This window comes from Protomyctophum parallelum (assembly GCF_964188405.1).
Source record: "Protomyctophum parallelum genome assembly, chromosome: 6".
NCBI classification, from domain to species: domain Eukaryota; kingdom Metazoa; phylum Chordata; class Actinopteri; order Myctophiformes; family Myctophidae; genus Protomyctophum; species Protomyctophum parallelum.
The window spans coordinates 30,705,292-30,725,856 of NC_139701.1; the positions used below are offsets into that span (position 1 = coordinate 30,705,292).

The following is a 20,565-nucleotide window of genomic DNA, read 5'->3' on the forward strand; positions in this document are numbered from 1 at the left end:
CTTTCTCTCTCATATAAACACAAAATGTAGGAAAGAGTGCCCTCTTTATTAATCCCTCATCTGATTGCAAGGCCTTTTGTGCTACTGGGAGAAATATTGTTAATCATTAAGAGTTTTATAAGACACATACTGGCATCTGGCAAACAATGAATTTTATTATTACAACATGTCATGTTTTCCTTACTGAAATCATGAAATCACTGGAGCAAAAATGAATGCTCCCCAATTTCTGCCGACTACAGGAGAAAGAACACCCAAGTGTAGCCTCCGGGTGACAGAATGAATTATGGACTGGAGGAGTGGAGGTCCAAGTTGTCACAACATTTAAAGCACAGTGTCTAGCCCACATTTAGCAAAGTCTCTCAGATGAGAACTTTCTAGTGTTCCGAATAACCTTTCATTTCAGACCCCTCGATACACAAACAAACTGACTCGGTCACGACCTTGTGCTCCAGGCTCCAAGGGTACAGTGTTTCAGGCCATGTTAGTCCTAGCAGAGCTGATTCTGTCACCTGCCACCCATACAGAGCCATTCATTCTGTTCCCTGGAGCTGGACAACAGTGGAGCCAAAACCACAGCATTCACCATCCAGGCTAATACCCGAGGGCACACACTAATCTGCTGGCACAACAGGAGGTGTGAGAGATAGATGGTGAGTGAGTGAAAAGAGGATTGAGGGGGTGGGAATGAGAGGGTGATAGTGAGTGAGTGAGAGAATGAAAGTGCAGATTGATTGTGACTAAGTGTCAATTAAATGAAAAACTCCCTGATGTTTTGCATCTATCTTTTCTCATTGTGTCCGACCTTTCCACGTCAATAATGTCATGTCATGACATGTCACACTACAAGAGGAAGACAAAGGTTTGTCGTTCCCGGCGTTACCGTGGCTAAAACAGAAGATAATGGAAATGTGCACGAAACAGTGTTTAGCAAACGGGCCTAGCAACCGGAACGATTCCAAAAATGGAAAACAGCGAGGCTTTCTTATATCGATTAGAACGAGTATACTCGTCCTGAGCACAAAGAATATTTTTTTGATAGGATGAGTATACTTATGTGTGTTAATAATTGGGACGAATTTTGTGTGGAGCATGTTATGGACATTATTTATCTGGGCTGACGGAAAACAAATTATGAGAGGGGGGGGGGGAGCAGGAGAAGGTGACTTAAAGCCCTAGCCATCGCAGGCTGTCACAGCACTGCACACACACACACACACACACACACACACACAGCACAGCAGATCACGTAACGGTTCGTTTTAGGCGCTGTACATTTACTGAGACGATTTCACAGAAAATATTCAAAAAATAAATGTTCAATTAGACTTTATTTAATATTTAATTTTCAAGGCATTTTTTTCACTGGCCAAACGGGGCCAGTGTATGGCGCCATCTAGTGGCCCGGCCGTTCTGAAAAGTACAACCGGGCCAGCAGGCCAATTGCAATGTCGAACCCTGATCCGGACAGTGAATTACTTATTTAAACTTCAATAGTTACACTGTCCATCTCCATCTATCTTCCCCTCAGTGTGCACGAGCAAGAGGCTACAAACATTAACCTTCTAAAAAGCAGGGACCTGCAACCAAAAGCCTTCCTTTTCAGGCTAAAACTAAGCCTCGGCCCCCGAGAGGACGCATTGAAGCCAAATGGACATACTGGCCAAACGTAGGTACTGCAGCTCAAGCGGAACTGGGCCTAAAATATGAACGCATGAACGACTCGTGGTAATTTCGGCCCGGTGCGTTCATGCATGCAATTCTATGACGTTTGGGTAGAGTGTCAGTCTAATGACTGTCGGACTCTTGGTATGTTGGAAACAAAAGTGGATGGGAAGGGAATTCCAGTGTCTATTATTTATTATTTATAACTATGACTAAAACTTCCAAATATATGTCATTACTAAGCACGTATCTTTGTCACGCGTGTGTGTGTCAGTGCGTGTGTGAGAGAGAGAATGCAAATGTGTACGGCAAGCACACAGTGTTAAGGTATGTGTATTCTGGCATCTGACCAGAGGGATTACGGCTGACCACCACTGACACAACGTCAGTACTACGGAGAAACAAAGTGCACTGCGCATGTGCATCCTCACACTCACACACACCTGCCTGTGCTTAGGCTGGAGGATTTGCCTGGTAGTGATGCCTGTGACAGACGACGCCGTGACAAGTGATCAGTGGGGGGCTGACTCATCAAAGCCAGGCAATAATCTGGAGGGCGTTCAAAAGCCAACAGAGTTAACAGAAGAGGAATGCGTTTTGTGTTTATATCAACGATCCGTCCCACTGGGGAATAGGAATGGAAAGGAAGATGGAACAGCCTACAACCGTGGGCAACAAACGTCACATGAAGGAGAAACAATTGCCGAGTATAATTTGTTTCCCTTTTGTTGAGGACAATTTCTGTATGAGGTCTATTGTGACACAGGCGGCTGCAGAATAGTTAAGCGACTTCCCAAAACTGCTGCCACGGCAACTTGCCAGCGACAACAAAGGCGGTGTAGAACTGTTCTCCCACGCGGTGACCGTGTGCCCCTCCCGTTAATGGTAAATAGCAAACACTCGAAACGGAACATAACAATTGAGCATGATGAGCCAATTACCTTCATCAGCAGAGAGCAATTTACTCACCACAAACTACAGGACAATCAGGCTCGACTACTTCTGTGGAAGAGTCCTTTCCCATGAGACACAGTAATAAACCCAACTAAATCCAGCCTGCAATGAAACGTGTCTATATAAGCCATTTTGCTTTTTCTTCAAAGCACTTTTTGCTACTACTACTCCTACACATTTTGTCCAAAATTCACACAAATTAGTACACAATCTCTGGAATAATGTGATCAAGATGTATCAGTCATTTTTTATATTTAATTCCGATTGGCTACGACTAACATTGCAGGCCCTGGGTAGGCAACCTGGCCTGGCGAAGACCTGCGCACAGTCTACTACTCACACCTCACACTACTCACACCCTTTACTGTGACTTTAAGTTCTAGCAATAGGTAGACAGGAGTCAGGACACTTGTCTATTCAGCACAATGGGCCCTAAACAGAATGAGAATGTCTGCAGCCATTCCCTGGAATGGAAACAGTGCTGCTACAGCCACACACTTCTTTTTCTTTCTCTTTATAGTGACTATAGAAAAATGCGTTGTTGTTTCGAGCACAATCCAGCCCATTGTATCCCAGGCATGATCTATCGAGAGAGAGAGAGACCTGTATGATGTCAGCTAGAGACAATGCTTTACAATGACATGTCAGTTTAGGGCGTGTCATGTAGAGACTTGAAGGGGATGAAGAGGTGGTGTGTATTAAAGATTTAGATTGTTTAGTGAACTGCACAGAGAGGAGGTAGGTGGAGGAAGAGTGACTTCCATTAGTCACTCAGGAGATGTCCTAACAGGGCTGAAATGTGATCAGGCGTGTGCAAACTTGAGCTATAGACTAGTGTACACAAATACCACCAGCATCCAAAAGGACAAAGATCCTACATGACATAGCAAACAGCAATACCCAAGCTTAACAAATCTGTATGAAGTTCCACTAATTGTTTTTCTCTTGGCACCATGTCACTGGTACCATCTCTGTGTCAGCCGGGGCCTGTGTGTGTGTATGTGTGTGTGTGTGTGTGTGTGTGTGTGTGTGTGTGTGTGTGTGTGTGTGTGTGTGTGTGTGTGAAACCTATGGGAATGGACTGACTGCGTGGGGACTAGGGCTGTCACGACTTGATTCAACTTTAGATTTTAACCAATTTTGGGCGGGAACCCAAAATGCACGTAACTTTTGGAAAGTGTCAAAGTAGCTTGTTTACAACTGAAACGGAATTCCTGCACACTAACTTCCTCTTCAACATAAGAGCCACATGTAATGATTAGTCAACACTAGTTTTATTTCTAAGTCTACTTACAGAACATTAACATCACATTTGAGTTCCTTTTGAATGCCTTAAGATTCGAGTGCCAACCCTAACGAGCGAAGGTTCGAACCCTGAATGTTCGGGGACAGCCTTAATGGCCTAACATAATTTTCAGATGTTTTTTAAGATGATGAGATGACAACATTATTGTTAAGCTCAACTCTAAGTAACTAAATAAGTTAGTAAATAACACTGGTGGTCATATGCAATCTGCTTGGGACTTGGTGACGTGGTTCTAGACGCTTATCAAATGTTTAAACCCAGTGTTTTCCACCACTGAAAGGGGTCGCATGTCTAAGTTTCTACTGTAATATAGAATGTGTAAAGGCACAAACACCAACAATTCCCGAGAGGCACGATAAGCTTTGTTCAACAACATCACCGTGGAAATGTCTTTAGTACAGGTCAATTATGTGGGAGTTGGCTCTAAACGAGCCTGGAATTGTTGGCTGTGTCATCTTTGGACAGATCTATATCTTTGTCTTTGTGATAACTGCTAATATGCTGGCTCATATTTGTCGTTTTGCCAGGCTGTGGTATACGGCACTCGTGGAGGCGGCGCATACCCGACAAACCGTAGCCGCTTCCTTAACGATGCGTTGTGTGCCTTCATAACTCACTGGACAGTGGGAAGCAAAGATATGTCCACACTTTTGACTCGAAGGAAGCAGGATGGTTTTCCGATTCTTCTGTCTGTTAACTGTAAACACTACTGGTAGCCTATCATCATGGCTGACTTAAGCAGTGGCCAGTGAACTGAAATCTAAAGTGAAGCAAAGAGACGTGCGACACGACACTACAGAGGTCTCCGTCAACGTATCTCTCTGCAGACCACAGTGTGTGTGGGTCTGTCCTATGCTCCTGTCAGTGTCGTATTTGAGAATATATGAAAGTATTTTTTTTATTATTATATTAGGAGAAGAAAATGAACTTTTACACAATATTCAAATACATTGAGATGGAGCTGTATTTGCCTTGACTAGTAGGAGGCTCAGTTAGGTATGAGTGACTACTGTGTGGCAGTTATGTTGCGTTCACACGAGCAGATGCAACGACGCAGTCTACCATTGTCAATGGAAGCCAGCAACCTGAAGCTATGAAGCAAATCAGACCCTTGTAGCTGCTGAAAAAGCTACAACATCCACAAATACACTTTGTAGCGTTGCATCTTTGTGTCTGCCCGTGTGAATGCAGCATTACTGATATTGCTATCGTGCAGCTGGAGCAATCTGTATTAGCAGTTGATCATTAATGGTCTGCTATCTAAAGAAGGTGCACTTAGGAGTTAAACTGTCAACCACAGAAGAATATAATTTCAGTCCTGGCCTCAGTCCGGAGTTGTTGGCAGGTACAAATTTAAACATGGCATTAAAATCTCAATACAGTTCAAACATGCAGCTTTCCTATTACTGATAGGGGTGTCCAACCGATATCCGTTAGTCGTTAAGAAATTGGTAACAGACAAACAATTCACCGCTATGATATAGGGGAGGAAGCAAGAGTGAATCCACTTTATCAGTATGGCTAAAGTCAGGCTAGAGGCTTGGGGACTGAAGATATTTGTTTCCAATCGCTTCACTTTGGTTGTGCAGGTCAGTGTTGGTTAAAAACAAAAAACCAGTCCCATCTCGCCAGCTCACTCTTTTTCCATGCAAGATCTGTAGCCGTCTTCACCCTCCCTCGAGTGGTATATTATTGATATATGTTCATATAAACGGATATAAAATGTACACAGTAATTTAACGTTGGGTGTGTAACCAAATTGACCCGCTCATTCCATTTTGTGGTCTCGAAACACCTTTAGGCTACTGGGAAAGTGTGGTCATCACAGTGCATGTGTTCACGATAACACACGTAATGTTGTGGTTGCCAATTCCTCCATCCGGGCGGATTGGGACGCGAAAGATCCTGTATGTTTTTTTTTAATGGTTAAGAAATAGCGATTGTTTTCCATAACGGCTAACGGTTAATTATCCCACAAAGCCTAACAGTAACCAGTTAATAAAAATGTCTCCAAATGGCCACCCCTAATTACTAATACTAATCGATCTATGAAGGAAAGTCCAGATTTTTTTCTCATGAATTATCATCTTCCACATCCACTTTCTCTGGAATATTAATAATTAGTGTAAATGGGAATGTTGTAACGAGTTGGTGAGCACAGGAGCAGGATTCCCCAGCAGCTGGGATGTGTCCAAGACAGGAGAGAATTAACACTGTCTACATAAGCTTCTCTCGGCCATTAAACACCGAGGAGTCCACGCTGTGACATATTTGAGGCCGAGTTGCTCTGGGATCACATGGCCCCTTTGACTATGTTGACAACATAAGTAGATTTAAGCTGCTGCCCGGATGACTGTACGATGCCAAAGTGGGCCCTCCAGTTGCATCGTTGAATAGCAATATGCAGCCACCAGTCTGAGGACAATCCTTGTTTCAACTCATTTCATTTCTGGGCCCTAGATAGGCCAGTATTGTAGTTATGTTTTAGCGGCAGCCAACTAAATGCCCCGTTTTCTAGCCTGTGAACGTGGTTGAATCTTGTTCCGAGTCAGTAATATCAGTAAAGCGAGTTTTACTGATATATTCACTGAGTTTTTGGGGGGGCGCTGTGGCACAGTCCAAGTCGGTTGCACTGTCGCCTCACAGCTAGAAGGTTGCAAATCCTGCCAACGATGCTGTGGGTGCTGGGAGCGTATTCTCTCCTCTGCGTCATCAATGCCCATACCTAGGTTGGGTTGGCAAAAGGACCTTTCTGTGTGGAGTTTGCATGTTCTCCCTGTGTCCACTAGGGTAGGTACTAGTTACCCTCACAAAAAACATGCAGTAATCCTGGTCTCTATACTGCCTCTCCCTGGTCAGCCGGGGCACCTGATGGAGGGGAAAGGAACTGGTTGGAATAACGTTGTTCCTTCCTCATCCTACCGGGTAAACTCCACCCCGTCAGGTGATAAGCGGCCTGCATTCCTCATGCATTGTTTGGGGATCTCCCCAGGTTGGCAGGGGAGAGTAGCACACAGGATTACAGCTTCATTACAATCAATGGGGTGTGTGTGTGTGTACACATTGTGTTACTAGTAGGCTACGCAAGCAAATAAATCATGGTCAACAGCTCAAAAACAAGTACAGTTGACATGCCAATCCCCTGAGGTTATCCCCTCATCCCCTCTTAGCAATACATGCTAGGAGTTTCTCTTGGCTTTCTTCACCAGCCAACAGTCAACCATGAAGGCAGGGCAGAAAGACATGCACTCTGGCTGAGAAGGCAATCCGAGTAGATATACGATAATGGCCCTACTGCTTGGAGAAGGCCATCTATAAATAGGTTAGGACAGCCCTAATGCCCCAGCTCCCTATTAACAGTTAAGGGCTGTTGGCACATGCAGCCAGGGAACTGGCAGGTGAGCACTATACTAGAACACCACACACTTTTCAAAAAGGTGTGCGTGCGTGCGTGTGCATGCATGGCTGGGGGGTGGGGACATACAAACTGATGTGATAACAAAAGTGAGCGTTCTGACTATATTAACCTTCCTAGATACCAAATAAAGAAGTCTTAGTTTGATAGCTGTAATGGCCAGTAGTTAGTATGGTGAGGGAAAAATTATAGTTATCTCATGTGGACATGACATTGTATCGTATCTCCCTGGCCCTTTCCATTAGTTTAATGCTAAACTGGCTGCTAGCAAGACTATATCCTTAGAGTGAACACCAACCAGAGTATAACAGATATAATGCTTATCACTTAATCAATTCAATCTCAGTTCATAGTACTAAATTCATTATAGAACAGAACAGAACAATACAATACAGCAGTGTGATATATGACACTGTCATTTGGCTACACAATAACTTCAACAAGTACAACATGACTGTTACACTTGAATACACGTTATTGTCTCAACAGTCATCAATGGAAATCAGCCATAGGCTACATGGAGACAAAGCTAGACCCTATTCAGTCACAGAGATGCAACAATACTGCAACAGACACGCCATCATAGCAGGGTCAAGCAATAGGCTAGATTCACCCACTTGCTCTCACATGGATAAGCCCCCTCTACAGCTAAATGGATCATTCTCACTTTAAAATGATTGTTTGGTAGGCGTGTGGGGAAAAAAATATTTGAATTAGAATCTCTATTCTCGTTATATAAGATTCAAAATCGATTCATAACTTCCAATAATAGCAACAAGAAAAACCAGTTACAGGAGTTTTTACTATATGGTGTTTGTGATATGAAATGCAAGTTTACCATAATCACAGTAAACATTATCATGTCTTCAGTCAAGTGACCCCAGTCACTTCAGCACAGCAGTTGGAGGTGTGTGTCACTATCCAGCTGACCCTCGTTGACCCTCGTTAAAATTACTTGCACGAAAGCAATAATGTTGTGTTTCTGCATCAAATAGAAGTACCATCAAAGCCAAGAATCTTTTACACTACCCTCTATATAGTATTATATAATTTTTACTAGCTAGAGCTAGACTTGGTTTTTAAAGTCCAGAACAATAAGAATACTTTTGCCTGATTAAGACCTAAAGGGTTGAAACATTGCATTTTTGCCATTAAAAAGGTAAGTCTCTTGTGGAGCTCTAGAAACAAGTGTGCAGATGTTTCTTCCTCCTCTCAGAACAAGACTGAAATAATTGAGATTTTTAGTTTTTTATGATAATCGATCAATTTTGTTTGATCTAATCGGGACCCCAAGAATCGTAATCAAATCTTGAGATAGCAGAAGATTCAGAGCCCTATTGTTTGGTTTGGTAGGCAGAGTAGAAAAAAAAACAAATTCTACAATTCTGCTGTCCTCAAAGATAACGATTATACACTTAATGTCTGCTCCTATAGGATCATCAGGTCGCTCATATCACAGGAAATAGTGTCTGTCTATGGAACTATAACGTTTTAGCTCTCGCTGTCGCTTTGACTAAGTAGTGGTCAAATGTCAGCAAATTATTTCTGAATAAATAATGAGGTGAGGTTCCTGTAAGGCACTTTGATGCAAATGTCGTATAATTTTCTATAAATTAACTAACTAAATATCTATGGTACTGTTTTTACTGAGTCAAGTAAACTGGTTTAGTGGTCACAGACCAAAAGGTCTTCTCACTCCGGGGCTTCTGACTAAATTTAACATCTATTGTTCTAAAAAACCTTTGAAGCAGCTCATAGGTGTGAATGAAACCAGATCCTATTGTCTGCCACAAGAAAAAGGGGAACAGTTGCTAAACCATTTGGTACTGGTAAAGAAAGCCACAGTTAAAACTCAAGGATTATATAAAAAAAAAAAAAAAAAAAAAAAAAAAAAAAAGGGGGGAGGTTAAGAGGAAAATCACAAAAGAATATGGATTTTGGGCCCCATATCTCTTAGAACAAATTGATCATATTGTGGGTCGATGCACGATTTGCTTGACAAACAATGTGAGAAGGGGGGTATTAACAGCACCAGGCTACATACCCACGCCAAAGGGCCCAATGCAAGAACTGGTAATAGATTATGTGGATATGATCAAACCCATTTCGGGCAAACGATATCTGCTTGTAGTCGTTGACAGGTTTTCAAGATGGGTGGAGGCCACACCCACTAAGAGAAAGGATGCACAGTCAGTCGCAAATTTTTTATGCAGAGAAGTGTTCCCGCGGTTCGGGATACCACTTCGGATTTCATCAGACAATGGAAAAGAATTTGTTGATAAAACAGTAAAATTGATTCTGCAGAAACTATGTATAAAGCAGCGTTTAGGAGCCGTCTATCATGCCCAGTCCCAAGGCATGGTGGAATCAATGAATGGCGTCCTGAAGAATCGACTTACTAAGATTTGTGAGCAAACAGGTCTTAATTGGATGGAAGGCTTACCCCTGGCATTGATGGCGTGCAGATCGAGTGAAATTCGACACCTGCACATGACCCCGCATGAACTTGCAATGGGCCGACGGATGAATACCCCTGGCATTCATGTAGGGGGGAAGGGTCCAAGCCTCTCAATATTAGAGGATGAAGTGAAGGCATATGTAAAGTATATGTCAAAATTGCATAGAAGCATATATTCTTATGTTTGTACCAAACAGGAACAGGAGGAGAAGGAGGAAGCCGGGCGCACACCATCTAACACTATCCTGCCAGGGGACAAGGTGTACGTAAAAATTTTCCGCAGGAAGTGGTTCCATGGGCGGAGATCCGGACCGTTCCTAGTAACCAGGTGCACTGGTACAGCATTACAGGTGGAGGGGTCACCCACGTGGTATCACCTAAACCATTGTGTGAAGGCACCAGCAAACGACAGCCCAGACCTCATCATCCGACGGAAGGAACCACCACTCGCAGCGCGCTCTCAGGATGACAATGATGGCACTGAGGATGATATGGATCGGCCTCACATTCCTCCAGCAGACATGGAAGACACCAACCTCGACACCGGCGGCCGCTTCAGCACCATCAACATCGACTTCGTCCCTCCAAACCCACCTGCCGACGGCAACAGCCAGGACAGCAGCGCTGAGCCAACTGGGGTTCCGGTCCAGGGGAGAGAACCACAGACTGCTCTCCCCAGGGACCCAAGACCAGTCCGAGAACGGCGTCGGCCACAAAGGTACAATGTCTAGTCCATTCAGTACCAGTACCCAGCAGCCCATGTCCACGGCCAAGCCTGAGTACTCCACACTCATGCAACCGGTACAGGAGGCTCATTTTTTACCAATCATCCAGCCTCACCGGGAGTCAGCAGGCTCTAAGCCGACCCAGACTCCTGTGAAGCCAATTCCACGCGGCAGCAGCCGGCATCCCTCAAGTCCATTGTCTAGGTTGAATGCTATTTTTGGAGTGGTTTCATTCCTTCAGGAAATATCTGATGCACCTGTAACTTCCATTGTCATTACACATCACCTACTCAGCCCGGCAAATACTCCCCGTAATGCTCCTACTAGGAATCCTCCCACCCCCCCAGGTAGCGTTACCTCTCCTAGCCCAGCGTTAATATATACCAACTCGGTTGGAACTGAGTTTCCCCTTATGGAAAGTACTTTAGGTAGTTTTGTCACCTCCACAATTACGTCGCCGGTCACTCATGCCTCCAGGGTACGAACGGACGACACTCCAGAATCCAACAATAAGCCCAGTGTAAAAATAGCTAAGCATAGAATTGTGAGAAAGGTCACTCCAGACGATGAAAAGATTGCAAAAGCAACTGGCTCGTTTCATGTGGGTAGTTTGTTTAACACAAACCCAGGTGACATTCTGGAACCATTATATCACATGGCACGAGCTAATTCTTGGTATCAATGGAGCGTCTTTTCTACTATGGCAATAGGCAAGTCAGACTGTTACTTCTGTGCACAGGCACATCAGACTCATCTCACTGTGTTAAATACACGTTTCAGTTGGAGAAGTTGTGAGAGAGAAAAGAAACAAGCTATACTAAGTTCTAATGGAGTATTAACTAATGAATCTGACCCAAGTTTAGTGCCTCCCTGCCTGGCAGAATGCTTACAATATATGGGATCTGCCGAACATTATGACGAGTCACTGCCAACCCAAGGAAAGATGTCTAGTGAACTGGACATACAGGTGCAAACAGAGCCTTCTACAATCCCTAGTGGAGTGCTGAAACTAGTGGGTACGTTCGAATGCTTTGAAAGGGGTAGACTGGGGACACAGACAGCATCACTAGTGGAGATGGGGAATTTTACTGAGGAACGGTGTGAAGCAATCTGGGATTTATCATATGCACCCCAGGACACCCAGGTTTATGAACATCTGTGCCAGCCCAAGAATGGGAAATTGCCCAGACTTGAATTAGGGGCGATGCTAAAGGGAAAGGTTACGGTCCCAGCTCCCCAAGCATGCCCACTTTACTACGCCACAAGGGCTGTCACAGATCAGTTCTGGCTGTGCGGAGAAAATCATTTATACAAAACATTGCCTTTAAATTGGACGGGTAGGTGCGCCAGGGTACAGGTGGTTCAACCAGTAGTCATCATTCCAACAGAGAAGGTCAACGCTAGGGTAGGGTCCGGCTCTAGGAGAGTCCGACGAGAAGAGGGGCCGCGGCCTACCCCCCAGGTATATTTCGATGCATTTGGCACACCCCATGGCGTACCAAAGGAATTTAAAGCCATTGATGAAGCGGCAATTGCTTTTGGTAGCCTGTTTTCCCCGCTAATTGGAATCGTGGTGGACGCAGAATGGATTAATTACATGTACTACAATCAACAGAGATTTTTGAATTTTACTATCTCTGCCATGGGGGCGATTGGCAAACAACTGGCAGCCACCAGTCAGATGACGTGGCAAAATCGGCAGGTGCTGAACGTAGTTCTAGCCGCCCAGGGAGGGGTATGTGCCATGTTTGGCGATTTTTGTTGTACATACATCCCAAATTCTACAGCGGTGAACGGTACGTTCACTCAGGCAATGGGACATCTACACCAGCTGAGGGCTGAACTTCATGCACACGCCGGAGCCACTGTCGGGTTGACTGGGTGGCTGGAAAATCATCTAGGCGGATGGGGGGCATACTTGGCCACAGCAGGAATGGGAATCGTAGGATTACTCGTCATCGCAGCGATCGTGTTATGTTGCTGTCTACCAATCATCCGAGTGTTGGTGATCAAAGGGCTCACGGGGGGAACGAGCGGAACGATGGCACTGCAGGCCATCCAGATGTCCGTACTCACCCAGGGTACCAAAGACATGGAAGCGAGAATGGACGATGGAACGGATGTATCATTATACACGGATCTGGAGCTGTGTAACTACGCAGAGGAAGTCTGAGGAAGATTCACCCTGTCACTCCCCCGCACAGTTTCGTGCTTGGAAATATTGGCCCAAAGTACCCAAAAAACCCCGTCTGTGTCACTATGGCATGCCCTACCTTTCTGTCACTCAACTCTATTCTAAACATCTGTCCCTCTATCTGTGCTCTGAGGTCCGGCCGGGCCCACCTCGACTCTTGTGCATTTTTTTGGCATGAGAAGAAAAGAAAATAGACATTCTGTGGTTCAGAGTTATTTTGTTGAAATTGGAGTTTAAAAAAAAAAAAAAAAAAAAAAAAAAAAAAAAGTGTTCTATTATAATGTCTACTTTAAGTATATTTTTTATGTGTATTTTGGTTTAGATTGATTAGTTGATGTTCTGTTCATTCCTCCTATTTGGTTTAACCGACAAGTTTTGGTCGGTTAAAAGGGGGGGGGGGTAAAAAATGTGTTTTATCAATTTAGGTTTTTTTTTTCCATTTTCTTTTTCTTTTTGTGGGATTTTTAAGCATAAAAGGGAGGACCTTTCTTACAGTTCATTTAGTTAAATTGTTTATGGAGCATATAGCACCATAAAAGGGAGGAATGTCGTATAATTTTCTATAAATTAACTAACTAAATATCTATGGTACTGTTTTTACTGAGTCAAGTAAACTGGTTTAGTGGTCACAGACCAAAAGGTCTTCTCACTCCGGGGCTTCTGACTAAATTTAACATCTATTGTTCTAAAAAACCTTTGAAGCAGCTCATAGGTGTGAATGAAACCAGATCCTATTGTCTGCCACAAGAAAAAGGGGAACAGTTGCTAAACCATTTGGTACTGGTAAAGAAAGCCACAGTTAAAACTCAAGGATTATATAATAAATCTAAAACTCTAACTAATTGTAGGGAGTTTAAAGTCTCCTGTAAAAGGTATGATAAAGAACATAGGGTTTCGTCATGTTTGTGCTTAGTTTTAAATTCCACTGGTCACACTGTTCTTAATTCATTTCATTTAGAGTGTTCAGTTTTCACGTTATAGTTTCGTAACATTTTCTGACTACAAGTGTTTCCATTCCATTTTTATATACTGTTAAGGTATGAGTAACCATGTTTATAAATTGTGTACAGTTACGTTCAAGTTTTGTTAAAGTTTAAAAACGGTTTATCAGCTAAAGAGCATCGCCCAGTTAGAACCGGATCAGGTCCTTTGTCCTCTCTGTGACTAGTCCCGCCTCTCTCTAGACCGGAAGGAGCTGGGTCTCAGATCCCATTGGATCTCATTGGCAAAAGTCAGGAAACGCCCGCTGCATGTCCAGTAGAGAGGAGGACCTAGTTATGCTATTTAAGGCCAGGTTTGCCAAGAAGAAAGGGTCCTGGGTCCGGTTAAAACTCATCATTCGGCTAAGAGTTGTACTGTGTGTTGCGTAAATCCAGAGAAACCACGGAGAATTTCCTTTTGTTCTCATCGTTTTGTCTTGACTGCTGGACGGCTTTTGGATACAAAAATAAAGCTTTTCTTCAACCTCGTCACATCATATCCTGTTTCCTTTGTTATCCACCGCCGTACACTGGAAAAAGAGACGACACACATGACAGATGAGCCTAGGCAGGCAAGCAGGCAATGTTGTGAAGCCTTCCAGGTCCCCGTCCCTCCCAACCATCTGATTCTCCCCCTGAGCAGTGAGCCGGTCAACCATCCAAGATCAAAGAGCTGCCACTGCGCGGCCATAGAGAGCAACAGCTAATGCATCACAGCACATTGCCATGGGCTGGGCACTGGGCAGCACTGCTCAAAAAGCTATACATCGTATTGAAGGCAAACAAGGAAGCTTTCACTCCTTCCACTAGTTCCTATAGTGGTGCGAAAGCCCCTTCAGTAATGTGTGTGTCTGTCTGTCTGCCTGGCTGCTTTGTGGTATGTTTGGGTGTGAACCCATAAAGTACATTGTTTTTAAAAACACATCCACCCAGTGTGCAGGCCCAGCCCACATTCACTCAGGCCCCAGAAACATAATGGCCCTATACAACAATCCCTCTTACCTGAATTTCCCAACTGTTTGTAAAATCTATACTCCAAATGGAGCTGTGGCGCTCTGGACTTTATGGGTTCCTGAAAGATGAAGGAAACAAAGGGAAGGCATTAGACACAACATTCAGAATCCACAGTTGAATTAATATGCAGCATTAAATAAATATTTGAGCATTCCATTTTCTGTAGGGTACTCGCGTTTAGGGATGGTTGGGTGTTGTAGTGGCATTTGCTCAGGAAAGACAACGTGACAACTCAAAATAGCAAATCAATAGAAAATGTAATGAGAGCCAAGACTAAACAAAGACAGACTCAGTCAGCATTATAGACAGTTGTCGTCTTTGTCATATAATGTAGCCTATTAAATTGACTATTTTCAGGAAAAAAACAGCACTTTAATTGAGTACTAGCGATGTTTACAGTATAGGCAACACCATGTATGATCAATGGCATGGTGAAATGGCTATCCTACCCTACCCTATACTAACTGAAATATCTGCTGTCGAGAAGAAACCACCTAACTCCAAAATGTTCAGGAAATGAAGAAAAAAATAATTATATATATAATTATATATATATATATATATATATATATATTTAGGAAGTGAAGAAAAACCTTATATTTTGAAAACAAAGCGTGTTGTGAATTGTCAATATTGCATGAGAGGGGGAGAGGTGGTGGAGTTAGTTGCTTTAGCAGACAGTTTGAGGGTCCAATGGAGTTAAGGTTTTGATCCGAAGCACTTTTTACTACTTTTCATTGGTTCTATATTTTTTGGAACCAAGCACCAAACACAGACGTAAAGGGTTTTCAATAGCACTAATTTACCAAGACAGGTCGGGTGGCGTTATAATAGGCCAATGTGAAAAGGGTGACATTTCTTCATACGTCTTTGATGACAATTGAATGATTTGAGGCATTTTGTTCCAAAAATGTGTTTTGCAAAAATCCACCTGCTGGTGGCGCTATAACAGACCAATGAAACCGTGAAAAGGGTGTGATATATTCCTCAGCCTAGTAAGAAAGTGTGTGAAAGATTTCACATAAATTAGACTTCATGATTTGAGGCTTTTTGTTCAAAAAGGGCCAATCTTGCAAACTTTGAAAGCCAAGGTTAGCCAATTAGGATGGAATATGAAATATCGGACAGATCCGTCTTGAGCACATGACTATAGACATACTGCGTAACGATTTGCGAGATTTTTGGACAGAATCTGGAGGAGTAATATAAAAGAAAATGTGGTTTACAAAAGTCGGCCTCCTGGTGGCGCTATAAAAGGCAGATGTGAAAAATGCAGGTCAAAGGTTTGTCCTTGGCCTCTAGAGAGTTTGCATGCAACGTTTCACGCAGATCAGTGCTGTTATGGTAAAAAATGTGAAAAGCTGCCTCATGGTGGCGCTATAACAGGCCGTTCTGGAAAATGTGGGGCAGAGGTTCATCGTTGGAATCCAGGGTATGTGTGTGCAAAGCTGGTAACGGACAGAAGGACGGACACACACTCTCCCCATGCCTTCGGCCTGGTGGAGACAAAAAGGAGTTACCGTAGGTGGTTTCCTCCCGACAGCAATGATTTATGCTTATTATATTGGAAGTTGAGCTGTGGTTTTGGTTGTTTGATGCTAAAATTACTATCAATGTACTTCTACTCTACAATACTGTGAAAAATGTGAGGCTACAGAGCCTAAAGTGATCAGCTCTGCATCCAGTGTATACACTAGTCTACTCCTTAACATTGGAGCGTACTGAAAGTGGACGTATTCCACATAATGTTGCAGTGGTTTTCAACCCTTTTCATATTAAGGCCAATTATTGTCTCCACCAGGCCGAAGGCATGGGGAGAGAGTATGTTTTGCACTCCGTCCGTGTGTGTGTGTGTGTGTGTGTGTGTGTGTGTGTGTGTGTGTGTGTGTGTGTGTGTGTGTGTGTGTGTCCGTCCTTCCTTCCGTCCGTTACCAGCTAATCTCCGGCACCATTGGCCCGATCCATGCCAAACTTTGCACACACTCCCTGGACGCCAACGACGAACCTCTGACCAAAATATTCCTCAACGTCCTGTTATAGCGCCACCATATGGCCGGTTTAGGCAAAACACATTTCTGTACATTACTCGTACACATTTTATCCATACATCACACAATTCTCCTGCAAGCCCCGTCTCGCCAATGCTTCATTCTATGTCTCAAGTACATTCCCTGTGATAATTATATCACGTCATTGTCAATACATTGGAGAAGCTCTCTCAGGGCTCGAGATTAACGGCGTCCCGACGTCCCGGGGCATATAAAATATCTATTTGGGAATTAAATGTATCTAATTCGGGAGGTTTCGGGACTAGAGGAGTTTTTAACATTGAAAATGCGCATAACGTGTGCAGCGGCGAACAGCATGAGACTAGCAGCGCTGCTGAGACTTTTTGCACTGTCTGCAGTGCCGTCAGTCAGACAAGTTGACAACAACACACCACCATTCACCCAAACTAAAGGAATCAATATCATATTGCTTTTGCCCCGTGGATGGGACATTTAAATCGGTTGGAAGCGTGGATAAAACCATGGTTGTGTCTTGTGTTCCATATGGACACGGGGCTACCGCTACACTACACCAACGTTAGCTTCCATGCTAGGCTTGCTAGCATGTCTCTTTAACATGTCTCGCATAGAACCTCTCCCTCTGATAGAGCTACATTATAACGGAGGTTCCATATGGGGCTAATGTTATTCCAAGTCCAAGTCAACTTCAAGTAGGAGTTGCAGCCACGTCGGTCCAACCCACAGCTGACCAGATAAAACGGTTACGGCACATTAAATAATATGTTGGTATCCTCTGAAGCAACAGATGTTTTCTAATGCTCAGATTGTTCTGGAATTGCTGCCCCAACACTGTAGAATGCACTCCCCAAAACGCTCTCATTCCACAGTTTTTATTGATTTTATGCCGTGTTCCCCCTAATAAAGTTTTTTATTTGTTTTCTCATGCCACCTATATCCATTTGAGTATTCATAGACTACCTGCATTACTGCACGTTTATCTGTTGGTCTTGATCAAGCAGCATACCACCAGAGTTGTATAAGCTACTGTAGTCACCATTCATTGATTCACCAAAATAACAATCCATCTGAAAATAAACATCACTGTTCTCAATCTCAGGTCGAATATTGATATGTGATTAATTTAGATTAATTAATTACAAAGCCTCTAATTCGACATTTTTAACCCAGCCCTATTTTTCATCTGGGAGCATTTTGACTAAAATCAGTGTATTTTCTCCATCTACAGAAGAAACATGAAGCCAAACAAATAATGTACTGCATGTAGGCCTATTGTATTTATATTACAATAGGAATACAGTTATTAATTTTGCAATTTGAGTGGTGCTTCTTTTTTTTTCTTTTTTTTCTCGGGACGGTATAAATTTACTTTGGGACGGTTCAAATTGTATTTTGGGACAGTTCCGGGACGTAGGTGAATTTTTTTTGTCTGGAGCCCTGAGCTCTCTCTCTCTGAGCAACCTTGATTATACAATACAATCAGTGTGTTGCGTGCCCTGGCGCAGTGGCCCTGCTGCCTATTTTCATACCCAATCAGACTTTTCATAAAGTACTTAAACGAGATGACCACCTTCTCAGCAGAGAAGGGGCCACAACACTGCTCAAAGGGTGAAAGACCATGTCTATCTATGTGAAGACGAAGTGCGGAAGCAATATTCGGCTGTAGTGTGCAAATGTGATTGACATAAGTTCCGCAAACACCTTAAGGCCTTGGTGACGAGCAGCATATATATAATCAACCATTCAGAACATATTTTTCATTACATCTCTAGTAGCAGCTTTACAACCTAAACGTTAATCTGATGTCATGGCTTTTTCGGAGCATTCCTAGCTGCTAGGGTTGCAAACAAGAAATGTCAGAATGTATGCAAGAAAAGACAAAGTAGGTAAATGAGGTGTGGGGAATCTCTTTTCTGGGCTTTGGCAGACTTTGCCGATGCAGAGTACGACCCAATACCAGCAGTATCAGTGCAGAGTGCAACCCTAGCTACCATTCTTTTCAATCGTACAGTACACTGACAGCAAGAGAGGGAGAAAGAGGGAGACTGGGAGAGTGGGAGAGCATGAAACAAGAGGGAGTGAGAGAGTTAAAGTGAAAAATACTGTAAGACATCCAGTGACAGAGACCGTGTGTGTTTGAGAGTGGAGTGGAGTGGAGCATAGAGTAGGAGGACGACACATGACCGGGCTGAGACAGGCAGGGCGGGGCGACACCGTGACATCATCCACATCCTATGTGAAACTGGGGAGATGCGGGCACATGTCACGCAAGTCAGGCCATGCCGAGGAGGAGGAGGCACAGTGAACGAACGGCGGTGGGTAAAATATATATATAAATAATAAATCAAAACAGATGGCACCGAACCACAGGACCTTCCAAAACAGCTTACAGTGGAAAACAGAGGCTTATGGCAGCTTTACGTACTTAGACTCAACTCATCTCCCGGCATGATAGACTAAATGACTAAGGGCAAACCAGGAAATGTCTGATGCATTATCTTTTGTCATGCAACAAGGATTCAACTCTGAAATATAAAAAAGAAACAACTACCATGTCCAACCACTGTGTTATAAAACAGCAGACAGATTTCGGAACTGTCATTCTCATCCCAGTTTTCAGGTCATCGCAAGCATAATCGTTCCCTTCAATATAGTGGTGCTGAAGTGCCAACACCAGGGTAATGTTGAAGCACATTGTCATGTTTTTTCCCCCTAGTATTCAAATCCTATTTAATTTTCTACTTTCTCTGCATAGGGGTACCATTGCCGAAGGGGCAACACAGATTTCTCTCACAAGACACTTTTAAATCAAAAGCATTGCCTGGTGATTGTCCAACACAATCAATCAAGTTTTAGATTTTTTAATTATTCTTGCCTTTTTAATCATAGTTACAGAGTAGAAAGACAGGAAACAAGGAGAGTCGGGCAGTAACATGCAGCAAAGGTCCGTCTGGCCCGGGGATCCAACAGGGGCCTTGTTATCAGGCATCAGAGCCTATGTGGTATGGGTCTTAATAACCACTTGGATAACCAAGTTGATGTGAGCGACACTCACATCAACTTCCAACTTGGTTCCAACAACAATTATCTTGTAGCATGGACAGGTTAAAGCAAAACTGTACATATCAAAACAATCAGTAGTCATGTCAGTTGTACACAGTGCAGGGCTCCAGACAATGTTTTCCACTGATAGCACCGGCGCTGTACTGTGCTGTGACTCAGGGTTGCCTAGCAATGACATCAAGTCTGAGACCTTTCAGATCTACAAGCTAACAAGGTTGTGTGTTGTTTCCGCTAGGATGAAGTTGTAGTATTTCAAGCACATGATTATATTTTGTTGTGTTGTGGAGTCATTGTAATTGACTAAAAGAATAATAATAATAATGAATTGCATTTTTTTAGCGCTTTTCCAAGTGCTCAAAGCGCTTTACAATGGTTCATTCATTCATACATTGGGAGGTGAAGCGGCAACTTCCACCTCCCACATTCACACACCAATGGTGGAAAGCTCACACCGACCAACTCATTGGAGGCAATGTAGGGTTCAGTGTCTTGCCCAAGGGCACTTCGACATGTGGACAGGAGGAGCCGGGATTCGAACCGCCGACCCAGGGATCATTGGACGACCTGCTCTACCTCCTGAGCCACAGCCGCCAAACCATTAAAAGATGGTAATAAATAATGTGATGTCGGACGCATCGCAGCAAGATCAAAGACGGGTTTCACTTGCCAACAATTCCTTTTTACTTGCCCCAGGCAATTACTTTAGCATCAAACGCTATGGCAATTTAGCCAGGAGCTTCTAAGATGTCTTTGTTTGGGACTTA

At 43.5% G+C, this 20,565-nt stretch overlaps 1 protein-coding gene across 5 annotated transcripts in view; it reads right to left on the bottom strand.

The window, feature by feature from the left end:
* The window catches only part of csnk1g2b (casein kinase 1, gamma 2b), a 63,555-nt gene that overhangs the window by 15,252 nt on the left and 27,738 nt on the right, over positions 1-20,565 (bottom strand). For all 5 annotated transcript variants that reach the window (XM_083766435.1, XM_083766433.1, XM_083766434.1 and 2 more), the window contains exon 3: positions 14,700-14,769. In XM_083766435.1, the coding sequence (XP_083622561.1) occupies positions 14,700-14,769 (70 nt within the window). The remainder of the gene's footprint in view (positions 1-14,699; positions 14,770-20,565) is intronic.